This window comes from Eschrichtius robustus, chromosome 4, assembly GCF_028021215.1.
Source record: "Eschrichtius robustus isolate mEscRob2 chromosome 4, mEscRob2.pri, whole genome shotgun sequence".
Taxonomy (NCBI): Eukaryota; Metazoa; Chordata; class Mammalia; order Artiodactyla; family Eschrichtiidae; genus Eschrichtius; species Eschrichtius robustus.
The window spans coordinates 108,829,193-108,852,746 of record NC_090827.1 but is presented as its reverse complement, the minus strand read 5'-3'; the positions used below and the strand labels follow the sequence as shown (position 1 = coordinate 108,852,746).

Genomic DNA, 23,554 nt, shown 5'->3' with positions numbered 1-23,554 from the left:
CAAAAGAATTCTAGTATATGTATGAAAGTTATATAGATCTATATAAATCTAAAATATGTATAAACATACTATCCCTTTATTCTAAAATCCTTCCTTATAATCAGTTACACTGAGAACAGAACTATTTTCTAGCAGTTCAAAGGGTCATGTACACATGAGACTCTTTAAATTAATTTACAATTACAGCTGACCCTTGAACAACATGGGTTTGAACCGCATGAGTCCACTTATATGCATATATTTTTCAATAGTAAATACTACAGTATTAAATGGTCCGTGGTTGCTTGAATCCTTGGATACACAGGGCTAATTATAAGTTATACTTGAATTAGCCCCTGTGTTGTTCAAGGGTCAACTGTACTATTATAAGCAATTTCTCAAAAGATAGCAGAGGGTTCACATTAGTCTTCAGGATACGGACACACACACACACACACACATCTTTAAATCTGAGAAACAGCTAACCAAATAGAATAATGTAAAATATGCATTGATGGTTGGAATTTCCGAGAAGTCTAAAAGGATACAGACATAGAGAACGGCCATGAAAAAGTGAGGAATCACCCCGATGTGTGCTGTTTTTCTTTCTTTGGGCTCTGTTGCTGTCCAATAGAGAGCATCTAATATATCTTGTCCAAATGATGAAAACAGACGATCTGCTACCTAAAGAGAACAATTTTGTTAAGGTGTTTCTCAATATTCCATTTGAATATGTTACTAAAATTCAGAGGTGAACTCAAATACTGGAAATCTCACTTTTTAAATCCTACTAGAAGGTAGGCTCCAGAAGAGAGCAGGATCTTTATTTACTTCTTCACTTACATTTCCTTATTCTCTGACACACAATGAGTGCTCAAGTTCTGTATTATCTGAATTAGACTTTGTCTAGTAAACTCTTGTTTGTGACAAGGAAAGTTTTAGTAGCAAAAATAAAAGGGAGAGGATACGTCAAAATCACAGTTCCTCTGGTTTTAAAACTCTTTGAATTCAAATTCAGGATTCAAACTTAAATCCTTTAGGACAAATATATCATTTGACCCACTCTACTCACACCTAATATCGGTAAATAACAATAGCTGTAATTTGTTTGAGGTTTATCATATAAGAATATAATAAGCAGATTTGCTTCCTAAAGACATTTTCAAGTTCTGATCTCTATGAATACAGTATGATAAATAAAGAGAAGCACATAAAAAAAGAAAAAAGGAGGGCTTATCATTCAGGATTCAGTCACATTCTAAGAGAGGACCTTCCCAGACCATCCAGTCTTTTGTGGCTCCCGTGGTCTCTAACGTATTACCGTGTTCTTCTTCATCACGGTTATTTATTATTTCCAAATACCTCCTTGTTTACTGCCTCTCTCCCACCTGTAGAATATAAGCTCCAGGGGATTAGGCTTTGCTCATCTCTGGATCTTCGGGATCTTGGCATGTAGGGAGTGTTGGCTGAATATTTGCCGAATGAAGGGATAAATCGCTACCATTTAGGGAGCTCCTACCACATGCCTGGTTTGTCTCATGTAATCCTGGTAATTCCCCTAGTATCTCCATTTCACAGATGAGAAGCTGAAGGTTAGAGTCATTCAGCAACCGGCGGCTATGTGCAGGATAACCAGGATTGGAGGTAACTATCTCTATACTAGAGCCTGGACTCTTCTACACTATGCTGAAACCACTCATCAACTCTAGTCTACAAATTGAATAAGTATTTAAGCCACTTAGATCAGCAATTCATGGATCCTTCTGCTTGCCCTGTTTCCTAGTAACGGTAATACCACCACCTTGTGAGAGGGCTGTGTAAATCAGGAGGCGTCTGCCTTAAGTTTGGGAGTAGGGAGAAGCCCAGTCACCTGCAATCCCCCGGGAGGGAAGGCATGGAGATTAGTGGGGTGCTGGCACGGAGAGCCACCCACGCTGCCGGGGAGGACAGGAGGCCTGGGCTTTTCCTTCTGTGGGAGGGAGGGGAGAGCAGGATGGCTACTCTGCTTCACAAACCACACCCACACCTGATGGGGCAAAGCAAGTGCATGGCCTACAACCAGGAAGCTGGGGTGTGGTTTTAAATCATCCCAGTCAATGAATTAAGGACTAACGGGGACGGCTAGAGTTCTGCGGCTTCTACGAAGAGATGGAAAGCCCCCAGCTGCCCGGGCAGCGCAGCTTCAGGGCAGAAAGGCCAGCAGCCTCCACCCCACCCCACGTGTCTACTAGCCAGGACAAGCCCGTCTGTGACTAATTCAAAAGACAGGTAGACCTTACTTGTATCCCCAAAAAGTAGTATAGGAAAGCACAAATTGAGTCTCAGAGGTTAATTATATAACCCAGGTTGGCTTACTATCTAAAAGACTTATTAAGTTTCTGCCTATAAAGCAAAGCATGTTTTTCTTTGCTTTGTGTAACTGTTAATTTACATAAATGCAGATTTTCATATGATGACTGCTTTAAAGCATAGCGTACTTGGAAGACATATTGTATTCAAAATGTTAAGTACTTAGAGAAACTGGGAAATTGTTTACCTGCTTGGTGTGAAAATTCAAAAGCAACTTAAAATATAAATCTACTATAGCCAACATACACATAACCCTAAAAGTATCTTCATAAATTTAAAAATTCTAGCAAAAAGTATACATGGGTTTCCAATGAATTTGCAAAATACATTTCTCTACCATTTGACAGTTTACATTCTCAAGGGTGCACTGACTCAGAAATGTCTAGGCAGCAGGTGCCCCTCTTCCCTACTTGAGGACACATTGTGCCCTGGGGACCTGCTACCCTCAGTGTGTCCCAGGACCGGCAGCACAAGCACCATCTTGTTAGAAGACGCCCAGACCTACTACATCAGAATGTGCATTTTAACAAGGTCGCCAATGACCGGATGAACACGGGGGGCCAGAAGCACCATTACCAGAGCCTGCAGGAAAGTGTTCTGTTCTGGAAGGTTTGGAGCAGTGTGCCACCGGCCAGGCCTGTGCGGGCTGGGGCGCTGGACTGCCTGGCGGGGAAATGAGGGCCCGGACGCACCTCGAGCATATTGTAGATGATGTAGAGCTTGATGACGGACTGGCCCCTAATCAGGTGATACATCATGGAGTAGTCCACATAGTGCATCATGAAATAGCAGATGACCAAAATGACACCCTTCAAGATGTCACACACCTGGGCAGGCTGAAGCAAACGTCTGTCCCTGAAATATATGAGAAGAAATAAAAATATGAGTTTTACCTTCTGTGTTCTTGAATAAATAATCTTCACTGGACATACAGTGGCAAACAAAGGTAATGGGACTTAGGTTGACCTTTTAAAAATTTCAAACTAACAAGGAAAGTTATGCTGACTACTCAACAGTATGAAATTTTCTGCCCAAGTAGAGAATATAAAATATTAAACCAGAATTACTGCTAGAAGTGGGGAACCTAAACAAGTGAACACCGAAGGCAGGCGGCTGCTGATAGAGTGCTCGGAAGCAATGGATTTCCACGAAGAAGACGCAAGCCTCCCACCTCATCGGGAAGCCCTGGAGCCCACTGTCTCAGCCCTTCTTACCCAGTGCTAGCGTTCTACGCGTGGTGTTCTGCACTTTGCACTTTCTACTTAACAGCATAACAGATCTTTCCATGTCAGTTCATAAGGAACTCATATTTACATGACAGCGCAGTGCTCCACTGTGTGGGTGTATCATAATTTACTTAACGTATCATTGACAGATTTCCAGCCTTCTGCAACTATAAACCATGATGCAATGTACATGTCATGCCGTGTCAGTGAAAGTGCATCTATAGGATAAAGTCCTAAAACTGCAATCTCAGGGTTACGTTCACTTGACATTTTGATAATAGCAGCTGTGCTGCCCTCTGCAGGGGTTGTACCAATTTACACTTGCACTAGACACCTGTAAGCCCACGGGCATCAATTAGCATTTGATCAACTTTGGGATCTCTGCCAATGCCACTGGTGAAAAATTGAAGCTAGTAGTTTCAATGTTAATTTCTCTCATTAGGAGACTGACATCTTCTTTATATATTTAAGTTATTTATACCGTCTGTGAATTCTCGCCTCACATCTTTCTCTTACTGGTTTGTAGGACAGCTTTTATATTACAAAAGTTAGCCGTCTATGACATGAGTCGAAAATACAGTTGCTCCTTAAACAACATGGGTTTGAACCGCACAGGTCCACTTATACGTGGATTTTTTTCAATAAATATGTACTTCAGTACTACGTGCTCTGCGATTGGTTGAGTCCATGGATAAGGAACCATGGATACAGAGGAATCTCGGACACGGAGGGATCGTGTATACGGAGGGCTGGTTATTGAGCATAGCGTCGGTGCCCTAACCCCCAGCTGCTCAAGTGTCAACTGTGGTTTTTTCCTAATTAATACAAGCAGGATCATTCCTTACTTTTGAGGTCAGAGTATAAGGAGCTAAACCTAAATTGTGAATGGAAACGTCTTCCTAAGACACAGCAAAAACATACATTAGAAAAGAAGAAATTTAAGACTTCTTTCACTGAACGTAAAATTCCTGTGACAAGAATGGGAAAGGTGTTTTCTCTAAGTCGACTGCAGGCTGATTCCTCAAGATAGAAAATGCTCAGTCTCCTGCTTTGGCAGCTTTTACGTATGTATCGTACAATCAATAAAAAGCCTGAATACTGGCATTAGGAGCCGCAGAGTCTCTTCATTTCTGTCCGTTGTGACAACACTTTAGGACCTACCTAAGGGGTGAGCTCCCTTTCCAGTGGGCTATTGGCGTCCTGAGCTCTCTACTTACTTGGTATTTCCTGGCTACCTATTCTCTCTGGAGCTCCTTCCTAGCCCTTGTCCACATTCAGATCGGGGGCTCTTTTCTTCCAAAGATCCTTGTAGGGTTCAACAAGGAACCCATAACTGCTACCCAGAACACTGTTCTGTAAGATAACAGTGAGGCATGCAATGCCAATTCTGCCAGACGTGTTACAGAACCTCACACTTGTTTTCTACAATACATACTGCATTGTGTAGTACATTGTAGTATGCAGAGGTTTTCAGTCAGGTGTGAATTTGACCTCTTCACAGAGAGAATATGGAAATCTGCAAAAATCCTGAAAAGAGACAAATTCTGTGAAGACTGGGTCCAGGGAGGGCTAGCAGAGGATGAGAAGACACTGGGCTGAACCAACGAGCTAGATGGAGAGACGGGTCAGAATAGTCCAAGTCACACCACGTGTCCAAGTCATACCACCATGGCACAATAAGCCGAGGGAAGTTATTCTTAGTAGTTGAAGTTGAAATCTTGGGAAAAACTGCCTCAAGGACAAAGTTGATCAATCTCTATCATCATTTTTCTGTCCCTTTCTGTCTCCAGTGCTGTTCCTCTCTCTCCCTGCAGACTCTGGCCCTTTTCTCCTCATGAAATCCAGAGTGAGCTGCATCTCTCATCTTCAAACACCTAGCCCAGAACACAGAACTCTGCCAAGGGCTGTTCAAATATCGAGGTAATTCGCTGCTGGACCCCAAGATAAAAAAATGGAAGCAGTATTATGTTTGTCAAGAGTTGGAGGTAAACATATTTTTAATTCAAACAATGAGAAGAGGAGACATTCTGAACACTCTTGGGCTCCTGGCCCGTGTGCCTGTCTCCTCTGGGATGGCCAGGGTCAACCCGAAGCATCAGCCAGGAGTGCACACCCACCTCCCCCTCAGAAGTGCTGGCACAGCTGAGCATATGCTGAAAAGCACAAATCACCCATAGTCAGGGTCCTTTGTGTTTAAGAACTAGAGGTCATGTTTTATGAACTAAAGAAAACGATATGAACAAAAAGTAGGGTGGTATTAATGAATCTGCATTAATTACCAAAAAGATTTAGATAACTAATTAAAGTAGAAATCTATACTTAGAGCTTTTGGTACTAGATTGGCATCTACTTAGTTAAGTGATCTCAGTCAAAGCACTTTATTTAAGAGATAAAAGGATTTTTAATACATATCTGTCCAACTTTGTTTCTTTATAAACATTTGCAACAAAGGAACAGTGTGTTAGTGTATCTAAGGAGGAATATTATATTTGATACAAGTCATTGTTAGAAATTAGCTACCAAACATTGGAAAGCTGTCTCCCCAAATAACGTTAATACCACACATTTTAAACCAAGAAGAAAGTAAATTAAAATTTTTAAATTTTAAGTAAACAACTTTAATTTAGTTTTCTTTTGCTTAGGATTAAACTAGGCTGTAAAAATAGTGCAAGAGTTGAAGAAACACCTTATGCTACAATCCACAGGTCCTATGAGGCAGGCACCGTTCTAGGCACTTGGCACGTATCTGTTCTAGTTTCCACGACAATCCTATGAGATCCTATGAGGAAGGTACATCACCATCCCAATTTCACAGATGACGCAAAGAGTATCAAGAACGTGCCTGCAGCTGCATGGTCAGGAATTAGATGTGGGGGACCAGGGATCTGACCCTCTGCATCTGGCTCCAGAAGGCATGTTCTCACTCCCATCTACCGTCCCAGACTTTTCTTTAAAAGAACTTTCAAACTTACAGGAATCAGCAACTCAGTATCTTTTATCTTTCAGCATAATTTAATACTGTATAATTTATCACTGTACTGTCATCTCATATGGAAAAATTATTGTGCTAAAAACCAAAAATAGCTATAATTTTTCATTTCTAAAAAGAGGGAAAAAAGGACTATTTCCACTGGATCTGTGCACTGCTTTCTGTGCACTCTCTGCTTTGATGAAAATTTTCCATTGCTTACATCATAACTGGGTGCTACAGAGATGACTCTGATTTTCTCCTTAATTTCAAAATTAAGGGGATTTATTCAAATAAAAAAATAAAAGCAGAACTCTTAAGAAACAAGGGTCTTGTTTTCATATAAATTTCCCTGTAAATGAAAAAGGAAAGTTGCAAAAAAAAAAAAAAAAAAAATCGTTTCTAAGGGGGCATCACAGCTTCTCTGAGTAAGAAAAGATCTAACCTCAAAATAAGTTCAGCTGGTTAAAACAACTTGAACCAGTTCCAACATTTGTTTCCTTTTCTGCCAGGACATTTTTGGATATGATATAAGTATTTCCAACTCCATAAGAAGCTTATCTACAGCCCTGCCAATCAACTCTGAATTGGTTTATGAACAATACTTTCAGGCTGAAGCTCTTCCTTATAAATGCCTGTTAAACAGTGGTTACTGGCAATTCATTTTGCAAGCACTGAAAAAATCCCACACTAACACATAAACAAGTGGAGGAAGCTGTTGGACAAAGTGAAAAACCCACTAATCTAATTTACAGCTAGCTGTCAGTTATCACAAGACAAGTAATATTAAACAAGATAGTCAACAGACCTTAAAAATTTTTTTTAATTTTCAAGTTAAGCCACTCTTACAGAAATTAAATTGTCTACATTTCTAAATTTTATCTTTTGGTCTTTCAAATACTTTCCCTGGATTTGCACAATTACCGAATAAAGTGACCCAGTTGTTTCAAGGGCACTTTTGGGGAACAGAATGATGTAGTAAACCCAGATGATCAGGTGTAGGCTTTTCCTGCACCCTGTTCAGCAGAAGGTACTATGCCAACTAAAATTAAAGTAAAAACTGATAGTGAACAGAAAAAGATCAGGAAAGAAGAGGAGGCAACACAAATGACTAAGAGAACTGGGATAAGCCCTGCCTAGTTAATTTTCAAACTGGTGTTGAAACATGCCAAGGTGTCAGCATGAGCTACTTCATTACAAAATACGCAGACTGGATCTTTCTTTTTTTCTCTCTTTCTCTTTTAACATTTTTAGCTATTTGTGGTATAACTGAAAGAATGAGGATATACAAGCACTACTGAAAAAAACGTGAAATATTAAAAATGGTCTCCATTTCTGAAAGAGAAGTCGTTTTATAATTTTAGAGTAAATTGGAATAAAGTATTAAGATTAAGATGTTTTCCTTAATTAGGAGACTGAAAATTTTAAATCTTAAGTTTTTGCGACAGACAGTAGAAAAATAATTATAAAAGCTTAAACTGAATGACTAAAGCGTTCCTTGGGCTTTGAAAATAATTTCAAACTATACTAGGAAAAAACCACTGGTTTTATAAGCTATGTTTGGTGTTCGGAGGATGCAAAATAAAAAACTGCTCACATTGAAGGGCTCAGCTGACTGATGTGGCATTGGGAATGAAGTACTTGATGTCAGGTCTAGTCCGACATGTATAATTAAAGATCATTTTATCAAGTGATTTTCTTATGTTAGATGAGATCATGGTGAAATCCTGCACAAATGTGGACAAAGCTTTATGACCAAGTAAGGACAGGGAACCACATTTTCTTCAGTATGTGTCCATCTCCAAATGGTTATGTCTGTATTTTTTCATTATAATCAGTATTCGTTTGTACTGATGTCAATTTGGCCGAGAGTATAGAAGGAAAAATCAGGGTTTACTCACCACAAGGAGTCCCTGTGACACCACATTCCATTCTATAAAGGAAGTGAAAGTGCTCCTCCCTTCGGTCTGATTTACAAGAGAGAAAGAAAGAGAGAAGGTTGTAATGTTGCTACGCTACTTAGAGCGTCATGGTGAGGAAACAGGGGACAATAAAACCTGAGGTTAGGAAGACTCTCTAACAAATATATTGCTCTCTACAAATCAGCCACGTAGACCAGCCCTGGTAAGAGGAAATGACAGACGTACTTGTTTCCCCAGAGAAAGTTACCAAGAGCTCTCCCTACCTGCGCGACAGGGGTGCCATGAATCACTCAGGCCAAAAATAAGGCTTACATCTAAAAAGAGAAAAATCTATTATGTATATGTGTGTGTGTTCATATGTGTGCAGTTAATTTTAGGTAGAACTACCTTGGAGGAGGTAAGGCATACGGAGGAAACCCAATGGGTTAAGAAACTCTCAAGCATTTGAAATTCGTAATTCTTTGGGAGATGAGAGCTTTCTGTGGGGTAAATTCTCAAAAGAAAAAGACACCATTGCCTCTTAAAACCAAAGAAGTACATAAAGCCTCAAGTAAGAGTTATGCCTAAAACCAAGGTGAGATATCAGTAAAATTTACTTGCACATATTTTATTTGCCCCAATAGTAAAAGAAAAATACTCTAGCATTTATTACTTAAACCTACTCTACACTTATTACTGTCTAAAATATTTTAGCAAAGTTTTCAAAACTAGCAGTTCCTGGCACCAGATAGTATTGCTTTTCTCTACAATCTCCCTCAACTTTTAACTCAAATGTGACTGAGGCTTCTACAACACAAAATGAAGCCACAGGTTGGAGGAGGAAAAAGAATTCAGAAAAAATGCCAGGTAAATTAAAAACACACATACAACTGGTTATTATTTATTTATTCTATAAGTAAATTTGGAAAAAATAATGTTGGATACCTCTTTAGCATAATATAGAGCAGTCTACTTTTCTAAAAAACAAAATACTTTCATTCTTCCAAGAAACAAAGATACTTCATATAATGAATCAAAACTTAATTCTGATTTTCATGTCCTCATCATTAAAAAAATTATCTTAATTCAAGAAGTTTCTCAAATGTTTTTAAAAAATTATACTATCCTGAGAAAGAGGGAAGACAGACATAAATCAGTTGGCTTTTAAAGAATCTGGATGTATTTCTTTATTTTAGTCTACAACAAAATAGTTAAGGGCAAAGATTTTTCAAGACTGCCAATTCATTAGCAATAGTTTTCACCTAAATATTCTTGAAATTACTAAGGACAGGTGTCAACTTTTTATGCAAGCAGTGCACCCTTTGCAGAAAACACACACACAACTACCGAGTCAAGAAAATTACCCTGCCAACATCTCAAAATGAAAAATATTTTAACAGGGTCAAAAGCTGGCAAAATGTCCACCAGGGGAGCAATCACGATAAAGACTGGTTTCTTAAGAGCTGCAGATTCACCCTGGCCCTCAGGCTTAATGAAAGGCAGAAAGTCTATTCAGTTGTCAGTACTGACAAATATCCCCAAACCAAAACCCATGGCAAGTTTGCAGAAGATTTAGAAATAGGTTCAAAAAATCAATTCTAAAGCAGAAAACCCGGGAGGCTGTCAGCTTTCAGAAGCCTCTCACAAATGCTGTACCAGATATAACTCTGCACGTAGAGGAGGTGAGAACACCAATCCCATTTCTGAAAAGAGGGCAATAATAGTACTCTGCTGTGATGTGACACTGAATGAAACCACAGCACTAGAGCCTGCAAACTGTTGCTGTTTTCATGTCAGCATCTTGATTACTTTGACAAATATCTCTTCCCACCCACCCTGCTTTTTGGGAATAATTTCAAACAACTAAGAGACTAGGAAGATATCAATAGTAACTTTCTCTTTTTTTTAACAGAAAGAAAACTAAAATACAGGAGAGAAAAAGAAAACAGAAAAAAGAATACAATCAACCTCTTTGCTGGTCTCTTTAATTTCTTCTTATCTCTTTGAAAAAATAAAGTCAGACTGAAGGAAAGAGCACTTTTTGTTTGCTTAAAAAGATGGGACATGATACAGCTACAGGCAAGACAAATCAAATAATCTTGAATGGAAGTAGAGAATGTTAGAAGAAAAGCTATAAGAAGACAAAACTTGGCTGATTAATAATTTTGTAAAAATAAAATGTATTTTTATATTCCTAAAATATTTGAAAGGTCTTAGACTTAATATTAACAATAGTTTTGCTAATTCTGATAACGTATACTTAAGGCACTAAGACAGGAAGGCAGTATCTTCATATTCTGTATAATCTGCCTACACTCACAGAGTAAAGTGTTGAAGTTCTGTTATATCATTTTAACTGCACTTCACGTTATATATACACATATTTATTAGTGATGGCATAAAATGTAATTTTTCAGTTGATCCAAACTGCAGAAATAGCAAGAACTGTTCGCCCAGGAAAACTTAGTGGAGTCTTCAATGTAGTGTGATGGGCTGACCTCTAGTGTCAGTTTGGCCATAAAAACTTGAAAACAGAATGGACTTGAATTCTGTTTTAAAATGTTATTCAAATTAATTTAGATTGAAAAGTATTTTAAAGTAATATACAAAAGTTATCATCTTTACTTTTTATGCCAAAAAAAAAAACCTAGAAAAGGTTGGCTCCAGGGACCATCGACCACTCACACTAAAGCCAACAAGGAGTAGAGGGATGAAGCCTTCCCAGCTCTCTGCAACACCTCTCCCAGTTTTCAGAACAAACACTGAAAGACTTCTCTAATGCTACTTTGGTGCCTTGCTCCCCAAGTGACAAGGGACACAGTTTAGATGCCTGTGCAACAACAAGATGGCTCTTGTTGATTTTAGGTTACACATCCTTTTAATGCTGTATCTCATCGTGCCAATAGCCACGGAGAACATGCTCTGTCTTTAAAAGCCATTCGCTTAAAGACAGCTAGAGCACGAACTTGCCTCACATTGCTGATCAAAGAATAACTAAAAAGTAATCTAGCTCATAGTGTAGACATGAGTTATTTTATGTCAGGTAGCCTCACCTGGGCTTTATCCAACTTTCCATGCGTCTATTCTTGTTATGCAATCACACATGAAGACTTCCATTTAGTAATGTCTTAGATTTTTTTCTTGGTCTTCTGAAAAGGTAACTGAAATAACCATGATTCTACTGAGCTCCCAATAGTGATAAAGGAATAGTGACAGTATACAAGGTTAGGCTTTCTGAATATTGGAGTACCATGCTACAAATGTCTGAAAAAAAAGGTTTGCTGATATGAATAAAGTCTTCTTAAAAACTCTCCCAAAGGCATAAAGCACATACTTGAATATCTTAAAGTTGACAGTAAATTCCTAAAAAAGATCCTCCCATTTGATTAACAAGAAATTAATAAAATATGTAACATAATTCTTTCATTCTGGAAGGAGAGGAAGATTATAGAATATAAAGTATCACATATAACAATGATGTGATCTTAATTCTTATAATCTACCCCATGCCATCTTGCAAAGAAGAGCTTTTACTCTTATCACAATATGATCATCATGATCGATAAATTCTTCCAATTTACACTGGAGGGATTTCTTCCTTATTAAGACTGATTAAGGCCATCTTTAAAAGGACTGTATGTGTTATTCAGTAAGTACTAGATATCAAGCATATGCTCGTTTATTACTTTAAAAGAGACTCTTCCATGACTTCAGTCTTAAAAAAAATCAACATATAATTCTGTATGTTGATCAATAATTTTATAACTCAGTTTCCATGGTTACTGATGATAATGTTATTATTCATATATTTAATATACCATGGAAGAGTCACCTACTTCATAGTTAAATAAAGTTTCACATATTATTGTCCATTTCAGTATTTTGTAACTTTTTCGGAATGAAACGTATTTAGAAACATGAGGCACGTGAGAAATGTAAATTGGGCAACTATGCTAAGAACACTGTAACGTTACAAAGAGTGACCACACAGAGCAGAGGCATGTTGATGTAACCACAGAGAAAAAAACTGTAAAATCCAAATTTCTAACCTCAAGACCAAAAAAGCATTAAGATTCACATAAGCTTTACATTTTCATCTTCCTGTTCCTAGTTTTGGAAGAGAAGGAAGGAAGGAAACTAGTATTTATTCCTGTCTACTACGAACCAGGCACTACACCAGGTATTCTTTTCACATCTCTCAGTCTTTGTGGTAAAAGATGCTGGCTCTAAACATCCCCTTTTTACTGATGGGGACACAAGCTTAGAGAAGTTAGTAGTTGCTCATGACTCATCAGTTACTCAATGCTGGGCCAGACTGTCTGATCCTTCCCACCAGGACAATGGTCTTCAAAAGCTTTCCCCTCTCACAAATCAGAGGGGGGGGGGGGCGGGTCTCACCTGTAAGCAGTAACTAAGGCTAGCTAGGTCACGAAGACAGAGACTCTCAAATGAGATGGAGGAGGAACCCTGTATTAAGCGCTCCCTAGGAGAGTCTGATGCCAGCCGCCGCCCACCTCCCAGCCTAGCACCTGGTCCTCACTTTACAGATGATGCCCAGGAGGCCAAGGGACTTGAAGAAAATAAAAGTACAGGCTGAGCTAGCACAGTGGCAATGTGGTTGGTCCTTGACTCTCAGTGCCAGGCCTTTTCTATTCTTCTACACAGCCTCCTGCGTTATTAACATTCGTTTACTGGCCAAAGCAAAGTTCTGGTCCAAAACCATTTGGAAAAAAAAATGTACATATAAAAAGTACAAATATTATATAAGTATATTATATAATACTCATTAAAAAGATAAACAGCATTAGTTTATGCATTAAGGGCCAAAGTGTGAAAGAAACTTAATGATTATCCCTATTCTAAAAAATCTATGCAAGTGATTATTTAGCTCAACTACAAGTAGTAAAAATAACTTAAATTTTAGTTTAAAATAGTTCATAATCTTAAACTTACCTTAAGCCATAGCAAGGCAGTGTGAAGAGCCTGAACAGCGCCAGGAAAACTCTTAAAGGAAGCAGGGTGAACACATACAGAAATGCATCCAGGCACAGAAAGATTCCAAAAACCATGAGCTGGATTTTAAAAGCAGAGAAGAACATAAAAAACAAAATGTAAAATAAATATTCTTTAAAATATTACAGATGAAAATTTCAAACAATCAAGGAATTTCTAAACTTTGTAGGAAATTCATTTCTTATAACTTATCTATGGGAACAACAAGTTAGTACTTCTCCTTGTGTATACAAGCCATATTCTAATGAAAAATCCCTTTTCAAAATGCAAGTTTGTAGTTCTTCTTCCAGAGCCTTTGGTTTACCACCTACACAAGTCAATTACTCAAAACACAAGTTGCCCTTGACCACAGCATCTGATGTAGCTTTCTGGGTACTTCCTCAAACTTTAGAGATATTATAGAAAACCTTTCAGATAAAACTTGTAAAGTCTATCCTTACTCTTATGTAAAGAGATTACTAATTTTAACAAAATGTCATGTATACTTTAACTTGCTGTACAAAGAAGGCGTTATTCTTAATTGGAGGAATAGCTGCTAATATCTGTAATGTTTCCCCCTTTCTTGTATACTTGCCACATAAGGAGGACAGAATCTTTTGATGGCTTAGAGAAGTAGCCATACCCAGGCTACTAAACTCCACGATTTTAAGAGTGGTGACTTTCTGTATGTTTGACACACAAACATGGTATGATATATACACCCTCACACACAGCACTTGATGTATTCTTAGTCAATAAACTGTCCTACATATATATATTAAGCAGTTAAAATCCACACTGTTACTGGCAGAATCGCATCCCTCCCCACCAAATTCAGATGTTGAAGGCCTAACCCCTGGTACCTCAGAATGTGACTGTATTTGGAGATGAGAGTTAATTAAGTTAAAATGAGGTCATTAGGGTGGGCCCTAATCCAATATGACTGGTATGCTTATAAGAGGAAATTTGGACACAGACAAGACACAGAGGGAAGACAATACAAAGACAGAGGGAGAAGACAGCTACCTACAAGCCAAGGAGAGAGGCCTCAGAAGAAACCAACACTGCTGACACTTTTTTTTTTTTTTTTTTTAATTTTTATTTATTTATTTATTTATGGCTGTGTTGGGTCTTCGTTTCTGTGCGAGGGCTCTCTCCAGTTGTGGCAAGTGGGGGCCACTCTTCATCACGGTGCGCGGGCCTCTCCCTATCGCGGCCTCTCCTGTTGTGGAGCACGGGCTCCAGACGCGCAGGCTCAGTAATTGTGGCTCACGGGCCTAGTTGCTCCGCGGCATGTGGGATCCTCCCAGACCAGGGCTCGAACCCGTGTCCCCTGCATTGGCAGGCAGACCCCCAACCACTGCGCCACCAGGGAAGCCCCACTGCTGACACTTTGATCCCGGACTTTTAGCATCCAGAACTGTGAGAAAACAAATTTCTGTTGTTTAAGACACCCAGTTTATGGTACTTTGTTACTGCAACCCTAGCAAACTAACACACCTTTATAAGAAAGGACACATTTTATTAATTTTTTGCAAGAATGTCTCAAAGGAAAAAAAAAAAAATATATATATATATATATACACATACATGTATGTGTATGTATACATACATGTGCCAGGTTTCTTAGTAGTTGGTCTGAGTCAGTCACCCTGTTGTCAGCACAGTCACAGTTCTGTGACTGTCCCCTTGTTTTACACACAAAGGAGTGCTATAAAAGACTGAGCAAGGTCCACCTAAAGCTAGTGGTCCTTACTTATTACTCTCCTGTCACCAAGAATCCTTTCCCTGTTTGCTTGTGATCTGTTGTTTACACTCCAAAGGCAGAAAATGACAGAAACCTGACATTCCCAGAAGGTATTCTGCTGTGTCCGTGTAAGTGGCTGTCCTTCTCGTGACCTTACACTGGGGATTAACACATCACTCATGCATCAGCATCTACTAAGCCGTTAATACGGGCCAAGTAAGACGCTCCGCCTGGCGGGCGGGCACAGAGCCAGGCAGGACCTCATGACGGGGTTCCTGCCCTCAGCAAGCTTATTCGCATTTTCACAGATAGAGACACCAGCATGCAGATAAAGGAGGTCAATGCAGAGGTAACGGTTGCTATGACAGCACTAAGTATACAAGGAACAGGGGAGCCCTGAGAAAAAATGGCCAACCCAACTTTGGGAGATTTAGAAAAAGCTCCATAGAAGAGGAGACTCTTAATGACATCTGAGATGAGGGCTACTGACACCTGGAGAGGGTAGACTGGGCGGGGGTGGAGGGGTGGGAACAGGGGAAGGAAGCTTTCCAGGGGAGGAAGAAGCATGAGCAAGAACACCGATGAGAAAAGTAATCATGACGAAAACTGCCTCTTAAAGAATCAAACTTGCTTTTAAAGAACAGTCACCTTTCTTAGGCTTAGAGGAATCTGTATTAGTATCATGGTAAACAACTAACAAAAGTCTAACGGGCCTTCCCCTTCACTTTTTTTTTCAATTTTTCTTTTTATTGAAGTAGAGTTGATGTACAATGTTGTGCCAATCTCTGCTGTGCAGCAAAGTGACTCAGTTATACACATACAGATATTCTTTTTTCGTATTCTTTTTTTTTTTTGGTTAATTAATTAATTATTTATTTTTGGCTGCTTTTGGTTCTTCGTTCCTATGTGCAGCTTTCTCTAGTTGCGGTGAGCGGGGGCTACTCTTCGTTGCAGCACATGGGCTTCTCATTGTGGTGGCTTCTCTTGTTGCAGAGCACGGGCTCTAGGCACGTGGGCTTCAGTAGTTGCGTCATGCAGGCTCAGCAGTTGTGGCTCGCGGGCTCTAGAGTGCAGGCTCAGTAGTTGTGGCGCACGGGCTTAGTTGCTCCGTGGCATGTGGGATCTTCCCGGACCAGGGCTCGAACCCGTGTCCCCTGCATTGGCAGGCGGATTCTTAACCACTGCACCACCATGGAAGCCCTCTTTTTTCATATTCTTTTCCATTATGGTTTATCACAGGATACTGAGTATAGTTCCCTGTGCTATACAGTAGGACCTTCTTGTTTATCCTCCCCTTCACATTTTAAACCAGCCCAGTAAACTCAGTGGGCAAAAAAAAAATCTTCCCCCACTGTATGCTGACCACATAAAGACCACCTGGAGCTGTCGATACGACAGATCTCAATATTAAAATGGAAGGAGGGACTTCCCTGGCGGCGCAGTGGTTAAGAATCCGCCTGCCAATGCAGGGGACACGAGTTCGAGCCCTGGTCTGGGAAGATCCCACATGCCGCAGAGCAACTAAGCCCGTGTGCCACAACTACTGAGCCTGCGCTCTAGAGCCCGTGAGCCACAACTACTGAGACTGCGTGTCACAACTACTGAAGCCCGTGCGCCTAGAGCCCATGCTCCGCAACAAGAGAAGCCACCGCAATGAGAAGCCCGCGCACCGCAAAGAGGAGTAGCCCCCGCTCGCTGCAACAAGAGGAAGCCCGCACGCAGCAACGAAGACCCAACGCAGCCAAAAATAAATAAATAAATAAAATTTAAAAAATAAAACGAAAGGAAAGCAAGTGGCTGTGATCTAAAGAAACTTCAACTGGGCGGAAAGAAGGCATCCATCTATGTGAGAACATGCAATATACAAGTGAAGCAATAGAGATGCCTTTCAGGGTTTAGAAACATGGAAAAGTGACCCAACTCCTCTATCTACTGTTCAGGTGTTAACTTTTTTCACAAAGCGCAGCATTCTCTTAAATTCTTTACAAATGAAAATGAGAAAACTTCCTAAAAAAGTAAACAAGATGTAATCCTGAAAACATTCATCCTTGAGGGAGGTAAAGAAACCCCTGCTGGGCTGAGTGTGAGCCTGGCGCCCTACTGGGCATTGGAGGGCATCTCATTTAATTTACCTGGTGATCCAGGAGTCTGAAGGAGATGTGCCAAGAGGGACCCCTGTGTCCTCCGTCCTCCAGGCGAGTGCTGAGTACTGACTACTTAATCCCCCATCAGCTCTTGAGCTAGTGATTTTCATCCCTGCTCAGCACACGAGGAAACCACAGCTCTGGCGGCTGAACACCTGCCCAAGGCTGTGGGTCAGAGTGAAGGAACTGGCCTTCACGCCTAGGTCTGTCTGCCTCAGGGCCCTACATGTTCTCTTTGAAGCAGTTTAAGCACAGCAAAAAGATCTTACTCTCTATTTTTGCTAGGCACAGGAGTTAACGCAATTTTCTTTGTGCTAACTTGTCTTTTGCCAATTTGCCTAGTGTCATAAAAAATGCAGAAATAAAAGGCATTTAATGAATCAAATTTACAAAAGGCATAAACATTTCACATATATAGATTTACTGCTAGCTTTGAAAATGTTATCTTAATAAAATTAAAAGGTTTGAGTATATATTATTAACAAGATTAATGTGTACTTTCACACCTTCAGTTAATTTGTATGGCATCTTGATAAAATAGGCAAGTGCTATTTCCTCTTCATTTGGACCAAATAACCATAAAGCATTCAAGCAGTCTTAAGTAACAGCTAATGAAATCTGCCCTGAAATATAATAGGTGTGACTATAAAGCAATGAAATTGGTGTCATATGCCACCCTGTTTCCCTTTTGAGAAACACAAAAATCTCCTTTAAATGCCACTTGAAATTTCAAAATAAATACAATGTTGTGGCTAAAATCAAAGAAGCACCATGCTTCTGGAACACGCCTCTTTAAATCACGGGTGAACATCCGTCCTATCAGCTGATAGTCGTGCCTTGCGCACTGGACCCTTGTTGCTCTCTCACCCCATTTCCCCATTTCTCTCCTCCTCTGCTCCTGCTGCTCCAGCCCCGCCTCACTTTATCCATCTTGAAGAAGGCGGTATCTTACTTTAGCTGCATCTCACCTTTACGGGGGGCGGGGTGGGGGAGGCCTTATAAATATGTCATCTCTTTGAACTGGCCATTACATGAATAACAGAATGCAGAAAACCGAAGCATAATGAAGAAACTTCAAGAAGAAACCCCACACTGGAGTTTTTGGCTTGTACCTCTTTTCCATTCTTCCATTCCATGTTATTTTCCCGGGGATGGAAGACAAAATGCTACAGAAGGTTTTGTGTGAAAACTTTCCAGAGCTAGCTCAGTCTTTGATTTGTTCCTCCTTCTCTCTCTTAACAAAACATGTATTGCATGCTCTAATGTTCCCTGGTCTTTCTGTCTGGCGGGAGATCTTGTGTGGAAGGGCTTCAGAAGCCTTTTACGGGTACTGGGCAATACGGCCAGGCACTGGCCAGGTGCTGTGCACAGGGCCTGAGGGCCTCCGTCCATCCTCACCTCCAACCCGAGCACGCCGCCCCTGCCCCGACTCTGCAGTGAAACTCGGGAGCTTGCCCAGTTCCTGAGCAGTAGAGGCAAGGCCAGTAGGTCTGCAGAAGACATGGCTTTGAAACTGAAGCACTATTTCTACTGAAGACACCTGTCACTCAGCCTCAACCTCGCCACTGGATTTGGCCTTATATGTTTAAAAAAAAAAAAAAAAAGAGATTTAACAGAAGTTTTTAATAACTGAACATCAATGTTAAAACTACAACAATTCTGTAACACTTCTGGTCAACAAAACATCACACGCTAGTGAAAATTTCCACAACCAGCTCTTACCACACTCATTTTGAACCTAATACTATTGCTCTTAATCATATGAAAAATACTAGCCTCAAAAGAAATAAACAAATAAAAATGCCAGCCTCCCTCTGTGGAGAGTGGAGCAAGGTTTCTTAACCTTTTAAAAATGTTTCCTTTTTTGACAAAAATCTCCTGCCTTCCTTTTAATGCCATTTGAAATTTCAAAAAATAAAATGTTATGGCTAAAATTAAAGCACAGTGATTCTGGAATATGCCTCTTTGAGTTGCACAAACCATCTTCCGGCAATTCTGAATCCACCTCCTCCACCATGACCACCAAGTAGTGTCCAGAGCTGAGGGCGGCTGCTCTGGGGTGGAAGCTGGGAAGCAGTAGTAAAGCAGGAAGGGTGTTTTCTTTCCTTCCCCTGGTCTCAGTTTATAAAGCTCTGGGTCTACTCCTGTAAGAGCAGAACCCGCGTCCTGCTTAATTCTACGTGGGGGTTAAAAGGTCATTTAGGAAGGACATCTTCCCCAAGGAATTCAAATCTAGTGAGCGGCACACAGACTGCAGAGCAAGGGCCGGATGAAGGATGTGCTCTGGATGCGCTGAGATCAGGTCTGAGCAGCGAGCTGGGGGCGGGGGGTGAACTCGGGATGGGCACCTGGGGGAGGGAGGAACGGAGTTAGCGAAGATCTCCCACCAGGAGACAAGATGGGCACTAGCTGCCGCCAGGCACAGAAAGGAGGAACAGCATTTCAAGCAAAGACAAGAGCGTGCTCAGGTGCAACGTGAGAGGGAGGCTGTGTGGCCAGAATGTAATCATCAGATGAGAGGGTCAGGAATCAGCTCAGTTAACCACTAAGGGGCACAAATCTTTATCCTGTGTTCTGGAAGTTCTCAACAAACTCACATGCGGGGATCAATTAAAAGGATGTCAAGGAGAATGGGTTATCAATAAGGAAGTTTACAAATGACTGACTTTGAAAGCAATTACTGCTTCAAGGTCATCCCTATAATAAAATAATTTTTATTCATCTGAATTCAAAAACTCATACCCCTGGGAAGTCTACACTCTAGGAGATGGTAAACAAAGGGATTACAAGGAGCCGAGTACTTTTATGACAGGCAAAGTCACATAAACGCATGTGCGTACGGAAAACAAAGTAATTTTGATAAAAGGCTTCATAACAATCAACTTATACCTGACACATTTAACACAAGGAATAAATTTCTTCGGAGGTAAATAAATATATTGAAGATTTTAATCTGTAGAAAGACTGCACATGGAAAGATCTTGAGATTTTCCTACTTCTCTTATTTTTAATCATTGTTGAATATTGTAATATTCTAAGCACTTGACCTATATCAACTTACTTAGTCCTTACAACAACCCTTGAGGCAGGGGCCATTACCTGGTATTTTGCAAGGACCAACAGGGCTGTGATGTACAAGGCTGGGTGTGCCCTCAGGACCCTATGGCACATTTGCGAGGTCTTAGCAGCTGCTGCAGGCTACAGTCACACACCGTCTAGGCTCAAATCTGCTTTTTTTAGGGAGTGACCAGCAGCACTGCAGCAGGAACACTTAAGAAGGAGAATACCAGTCTGAGGGAGACATCACAGGGGCCTGATACAGCACAGTGGAAAGAGAGAGGAAGAGAAAGAGTTTAGACTGTCTCCAAAGCTAACGTGACAGAAATAAGTTACTGATCCAAAAAGATAAACATAGCCCCACAGTGCCAAGATCACAAATTGTCTTTTAAACACATCAGTGAATGGGATGGAAGCCTGAAGTCTTTGGCTGGTTGCCCTAGAACCATGTGATGGGTCCTATGTGCCTAAGAGGTACAGGGCCGACAGCAGGCCAAGGAAGCCCTGGATGCCTGGGCCATCCCCCATCACCTCCAAGCCCCACCTCTGAAGTGGGCTATTGGTGCCCCCGCCAAAACGGATCTGCACTCCCCCCCACCCCACGCGAAGAAGCGTTAGGAAAAGGTAAGACAGTCACACAAGACACGTGGAAGCTGCTGTCACCACTGCCGCAAGCCAGGGGCGACAAGCCTCAGAGAGGACAGGAGGAACACCAGCCAAGGCTGCTGAGATGCTGAGATGAGCAGATACCCTAGGCTTTCTGGTGTCTTAGTAGTCATGTGGTGGGACATCTTGAGTCAGGGTGTGTCACAAACAAGAGCTGCATCATGAGAACAATTTAGGGGGATGATTCCCCACACGTTTTCACGAAAATTAGAAACCGAGCAGGATGCCCAAGAAATCACTGTCATAAACAGATCTAAGTACTCTCTATTAGTTTCACAACAAAATCTCAGGACTGTTTTATTGAAATAAAGGTGAAACATTGGCTATAACTACATTTTCTTAATATACACTTACACTGTGAAACAACAAAAAGGCTTCATATATTTTCATTAAGTTCATTATTTTGAAAGGAACTTTTTGAATTATTTTTTCCTAAATGTTATTACCCCTTCCAACTCTCAAAAAAGCAGAACTAAGTTCCTCCACTAGAGATGTAAAATTTCCCTTCTGTGAATGTTTCCATTACTCCCATTTCCTCTGCCCCTCGTCAGCAAACTCATTCACATGGTCATGGACTACCCATCCTCCTGAGATGACCTAGTCCAACTGCCTAATCTTAGACGAAGAAAGGCAAAGCCAAAGGAACACCATGATCGGGCTACTGGGCTCTTCCCTCCGGACCCGAGAGAAGCTAAGGTTGTTCACCTCGACCCCCAAGACTCCCCTCTGTGACAGTAACCTCTCCCATCCAATAATAACAAAGTCTACGCCCCAAACACAATATTCTATACCTACTGCCATACTTATATCTTCAACCTGATGAATTTAAGTAGTTCTATTTAAGACTAAGCAGTTGAATTCCATTTTCTAAAAAAAATATATTAAATAACTATAACATACAAAGCATGGTAATGATGAAATAAAAGACTGTCAAAAAGCATAGAATTATAAGGTAAAGTCAAAAATGTATTTTCATTTTAGTTCTACCTCTTATGATATAGGCAAGGTTACATAAACATATGTAACTACAGAAAAGTAATTTTGATAAAAGACTTCATAATAATCACAACCTACATATGACATGTATTTAACACGAGGAATAAATTTCTTAAGAGGTAAAATTAATCAACTGATTCTAATCTGAAGAAAGAGCGTACATATGGAGGGATCTTGAGCTCTCCCTGCTTCTCTTATTTCTAATCCATGTTGAACATTGCTATGTTTCAGAGGCAGAGCTCTGAGGGGTGGATAACCCGATTATCATTCTCAATCTGTTTCTCCCTTTGTTGGAAAAGCGTGATATTCACTGGCCTAGTCTCCTGTGCAGCAGGGATGGCTGTGTGACTCAGTTTGGCCAATAAGACATAGCGGAAGGAAGCATGCTGGGACACCTCTGGGAAAGCTTTTAATTCTTTATAAAAGGGACAGTGGAAAAGGTGGCACTGTCCATCTCCTCTTGTTTCTGATTATAATGCAGATGTAATGCCCAAGGTTGCAGCTGTCATCTTTCTATTAAAAGGCAGCAACAAGAGGACTGAGAGCCAATTTGCCAGCGATGGTGAAATAGAAAGATAAAAAGGACTTGAGTCCATGCTGGCCTCATTAATCCGCTGGAACAATTAAGATCTCCTTCCTCTTCACTTGTTAAAAATTTTTTCAAAAACCTTTTTGTTTAAGTCACCATTAGGTATTCTGTTACCTATACAGCTAAAAGTTTTCTTGAGAAATAAATTTTAATCTCCTCCCAAAGCCAGTCTAAACTCCTTAGCCTAACCATTCAAAGTAACCTGGATCCAGCCCAACCTTTCAGTGTACCTGTCCTTTCTTGTGTGTTCCTAACAATTTCCCACCTCTGGATCTCCCTAGTACAACCACCCCTGTCCCCGCCACATACGCCATAAAATGTACAGAAGTGACCTCTTTTTCCTCATCACCTTGCCATTACCTTCACGAGTCTTAGTTTATCTCTCTACTCCCACACTGTAGAAGTGCCTGGAACATAGTGAGCTCTCAAAACAAAGACTGAGGAAATTAATAAATAAATGCACGAGTGAGCTGTATCTCTCTACATTAGTATTTAAATACATTAGGGGATTTTAGAAAATATTGGGTTGGCCAAAAAGTTCGTTCCGGTTTTTCTGTAAGATGTTAAGGAAACATGTAACAGCTAATGGAAAAACCCGAATGAACTTTTTGGCCAACCCAATACTACGGTGAGCATTTCTTTACTACTTCCTGCAGTTTTGGATTCACTCAGATGACAAAACTAGCCCTTGGGCAAGGGATGATTTTGTACATGGTGTACATGTACATGGTAAATTGTTCCTATGGGGTCAAAATGCAGAACACACCCTAGCGCGTTTCAACCAAAACATGGGTTGAAGGTGAGATCTGTCTGGGCGTCTATGTGGGACGGCAGAGTGTGGCAGGAAGAGGACACGGAACTTTCATGGTATTTATACCTCAGGAGGCTGCTGATGGGATTTAATGCTAATTCCTTTCAGGTGCTCAGGACAGTGCTGAGC

The 23,554-nt window shown here is 40.5% G+C and overlaps 1 protein-coding gene across 1 annotated transcript in view; it reads right to left on the bottom strand.

Annotated features, from left to right (window-relative positions):
• TAPT1 (transmembrane anterior posterior transformation 1) overlaps positions 1–23,554 on the bottom strand; it is a 61,028-nt gene that overhangs the window by 23,166 nt on the left and 14,308 nt on the right. Inside the window, exons 3-5 of the mRNA XM_068543195.1 lie at positions 13,377–13,495; positions 3,021–3,183; positions 528–663 (exon numbers count right to left, since the gene is read on the bottom strand). Of these exons, the coding sequence (XP_068399296.1) occupies positions 528–663; positions 3,021–3,183; positions 13,377–13,495 (418 nt within the window). The remainder of the gene's footprint in view (positions 1–527; positions 664–3,020; positions 3,184–13,376; positions 13,496–23,554) is intronic.